The sequence below is a fragment of the Tupaia chinensis genome, unplaced genomic scaffold (assembly GCF_000334495.1).
Source record: "Tupaia chinensis unplaced genomic scaffold, TupChi_1.0 Scaffold144276_1, whole genome shotgun sequence".
NCBI lineage: Eukaryota > Metazoa > Chordata > Mammalia > Scandentia > Tupaiidae > Tupaia > Tupaia belangeri.
Genome location: NW_006204133.1, coordinates 463,985 through 467,303, shown reverse-complemented (window position 1 = coordinate 467,303; position 3,319 = coordinate 463,985). Strand labels below are relative to the sequence as shown.

At 59.8% G+C, this 3,319-nt stretch overlaps 1 protein-coding gene across 1 annotated transcript in view; it reads left to right on the top strand.

The window, feature by feature from the left end:
* Positions 1-3,156: 3,156 nt before the first annotated feature.
* DUSP2 (dual specificity phosphatase 2) overlaps positions 3,157-3,319 on the top strand; it is a 2,169-nt gene continuing 2,006 nt past the window's right edge. Inside the window, 1 exon segment of the mRNA XM_027767545.1 lies at positions 3,157-3,319. This exon segment is cut by the window's right edge and continues 221 nt beyond it. Within this exon segment, the coding sequence (XP_027623346.1) occupies positions 3,240-3,319 (80 nt within the window). The 5' untranslated portion in view covers positions 3,157-3,239.

Sequence of the window (3,319 nt, the reverse complement as noted above, 5' to 3'; positions counted from 1 at the left end):
CCCCATGTGAGTTTTTTTTTTTTTTTTTTTTGAGAGGTTTTTGCTATAAGGGCACATGTGCTCACCAGAAAGACAGAGAGACAGAAAGCGAGAAATCACTCCCCTAGGGAGGAGGCCACACCACAATCCCTTCTCTTCCATTCTCTCGGGATCTTGGACACGCATGCACGCGTGCCCCATGTGAGTTTAAGCCACTGGGTCCGGGACTCGAACCACGGTCAGCTACATGGGAGTTTAGCGACATAGCCATTATACTAACTGCTGGTCCTCCCCCCACCTCCCCGTGAGTTTTAAGCTGCCAGGTCTGGGATACGAATCAGTCGACCACGAGGTAGTCTAGCGACATAACCCTTATGCCATCTGTTGGTCCTGAGTTTTGTGGGTTTTTTCGTTTGTTTGTTAAGAAAGATTTTTGCTGTAGGGTATGTGCTCTCACTGGAGAGACGGAGAAAGAGAAATCACTCCCGCCACCCAGGGGGATGGTCATGCCACAATCCTTTCTCCAGTCTCCTCTTGGGATTTTGGGCGCAGACACACACATAATATATGCCCAGCATGAGTTTTAAGCTGCCAGAGATCTGAACTGCATTTGGCCATGTGGGAATCCAGCACCTTAACCACCACACCACCTGCTGGCCCCTCACAGGCTTTTAATTAAAACAATGCTGAGCCCAAACTTTATAGTATCTACTCTGCTACAGCCAGGCCAAGAAAAAAAAAGAACCCAAACAGAAATGACGCTGAGGATGGTGCCTCCTGTCACCACCCTACAATTTGGGATGAGGAGGGGTGCCTCCCTGCAGAACCCACAGCATGGGAAGCTTCCAGTCTAACCAATACCAGGCCTCAAGCTGCCCTCCATGTGCCCAGAGCCCTGCCTCGCCTCTGCCGTGGCTCCCAAAGGTTGACAATGGTGACAGGGACAGTGGCAGAGGGTGCAGACATTCTACCCTATGACTCACCCGGGGCAGCGTCCCAGGGTTGGGGGATCTTTAGTCAGAACAGAAGTGGGGGAGGGATGTGGGTTTGTGTCCCTGGTCCCCTCCCCTCTCACCCTAGCCTCAGGCTTTCACCTAGTTATTGAGGGTGGGGGTTTCCCCAGTTTGAGAATAGGAGAAAAAGTCAAAGGGGAGCCCCTCCTTCTTGGCTAAGTCAGGCCCCCTTGAGTCTGTGTTCCAGAGCTGAAATGGGACAGCCCCACAGCAAATGGCATGAGGGGGTGACGTGTAGACAGCTACCACAAGCACAACCAGGCCCTGTCCAGAGCGCCCGGCAGGGCCCCAGGAGCTATGCCATAGAACACACCCTGATAGCGTACCCGTCTCCCCCATGCAGAACTCCCCAGCAAGGGCACCCGTTCTCCAGAAGGAGGCAGAGAGGCCCAGCCCAGCGTGGGATTCTGGGATCTGGAGCCCCCTGCCTGGCTGAGCCAACGTCACTCCTGAGTCAGGGATACCAGTGGGCTGCGTCCCCACTCCCTCAACAGGTGGCAGGCTGTAGCTCCCAGCATGGCAGGTGACATGGCTCCACGGGTCAGCAAGACTGGACCCGACTCTGCTGCGTGCTCTGTAATTTGCCCCTGGAGTTAGCCATTAGGTCACCTGCCAGGCTGATGCTGGGGATAAGAGCCCCTATCAGCCTCCGGGATCTGCGGCCCAGACTTTCCGGCTCTGTCGTGGGCTTTGCTGTATCAGCCTCCAGACTGGCCTGTGAGGGAGGGCAGGTGCCCAGACAGCGGCACAGCCAGAGAGCCTTGGAACCAACGTAGGTGTGCTCCTATCTGACTGCAGGTGGGGACTGTGAGGTCCGAGAGCATAACAGGGCCCCAGAATCCTTGGGGTCCTTGAGGCTTCTCCCTGCACCCACCCCCAGCACGCATCAGCTCCTGGGTGCAGCCATGCACACCTTCTGGGACACACAGACCTGCCGGCACAGCGGGCGGAAACCAGTCAGTCTAGGAATGACTCCAGGGGAGCTGGGAGTGCAGGAGGGTCCCTCTGTAGATAGTCTAGACACAGGGGTCTGCTAGAGGGTCTTACAAGGGGCGCAGAGGAGAAACTTGGGGAATGGGCACCTAGAGGAGGGTTTGGCCCCCACCCACTGGAATTTTTCTGCTTAGGATGGAGTTCGGCTGCCAACGGTGCCTGCCCCAGCCCCAGCCCCTAGCACACCTGGGCTCACCACATCCGCTGCGGCGGCGGGCTGGGTGGGGGAGGGCAGCCGGCTGTGGATTACCCAGTCTCACACTTAGCTGCTTAAGCTCTAGTCCTGGGCCCCTGCCACGGGGGACGGATTGCTCGGAGCGCAGGGGCCGGGAGTGGTGGGGCTGGGGGAGGCGGTTCTGTCAGTGCCTCTCCCTCTTCCCCTTGAAATTCCCACCACGCTGAGGCCGGGAGAGCCCGGCAGCGTCAGCAGAGTTCCCCTTCAGAGCAGGCCTGTGAGATGGGGAAATGCAGCTGCGGGCCCCAGTGGCGGGGTTTCCCTGGGACTCTGGTTACAAGCCTTACCGTACTCATAACTGGAAACTTCACAGGGCGTACCTCCCCCCTAAAAGGCCCCAGGACCCTCGTCCTGTCGCTTATGTCAAAGCCAGGGTTGTGGCCCAGCTTGGCTAGTAACTAGCCTGCAGACTCCGATGCAGGCCACAGGCATGCAGCGGGGGAAGGGACAGACGAGGATCCCTCCCCCCAAGGCCTGTATGTAGCTGTGGAAAGCGACGTCGCAGCAGCCCCCACCCGTCACTCCGTGTGGAAATCATCCCCAGCAGCAGGCATTGTCAGTTTCTGTTGTGACAAATTCCTGGGGAGAAAACCCTGCGGGGAAACGGGAAAGGAGCTGGGGCGAGGGCGCCAGCGGCCCCCAAGTCGAGAATGAGGGCCGCATCTGAGAAGCGACATTTCCAAGGCAAAGGGTGGGGAGAGCTCTTCCGGGCTGGGGCGCCTGGCAGATGCGGAGGGACTCTGGGGGCCCCACCGGTGCTGGTCCCAGTGCGTGCGCATCTTCCCTTCCCTCGCCTTTCCCGGGCTCCCTCCTCACCCTGGGCCCGCCCGCCCGCACCACACCCCACGTGAGGTCGCGGGGGCGGGCGCCGGCGCCTTCCTGCTCTGTCCTTGTATGGTGACCCGGGAGGCCAGCCCCCCGGTACTTAAGCCCGGGCGCTGCAGAGGGCGCCCAGAGCCGACAGCTCCGGCAGCGAGAGGACGCGCGAGAGGAGGCAGGAGCGAAGAGGACGCTGCTGGATGCCGATCGCCATGGGGCTGGAGGCGGCTTGCGAGCTGGAGAGTGCGGCGCTGGGCGTGCTGCTGCGGGAACCCGGGGA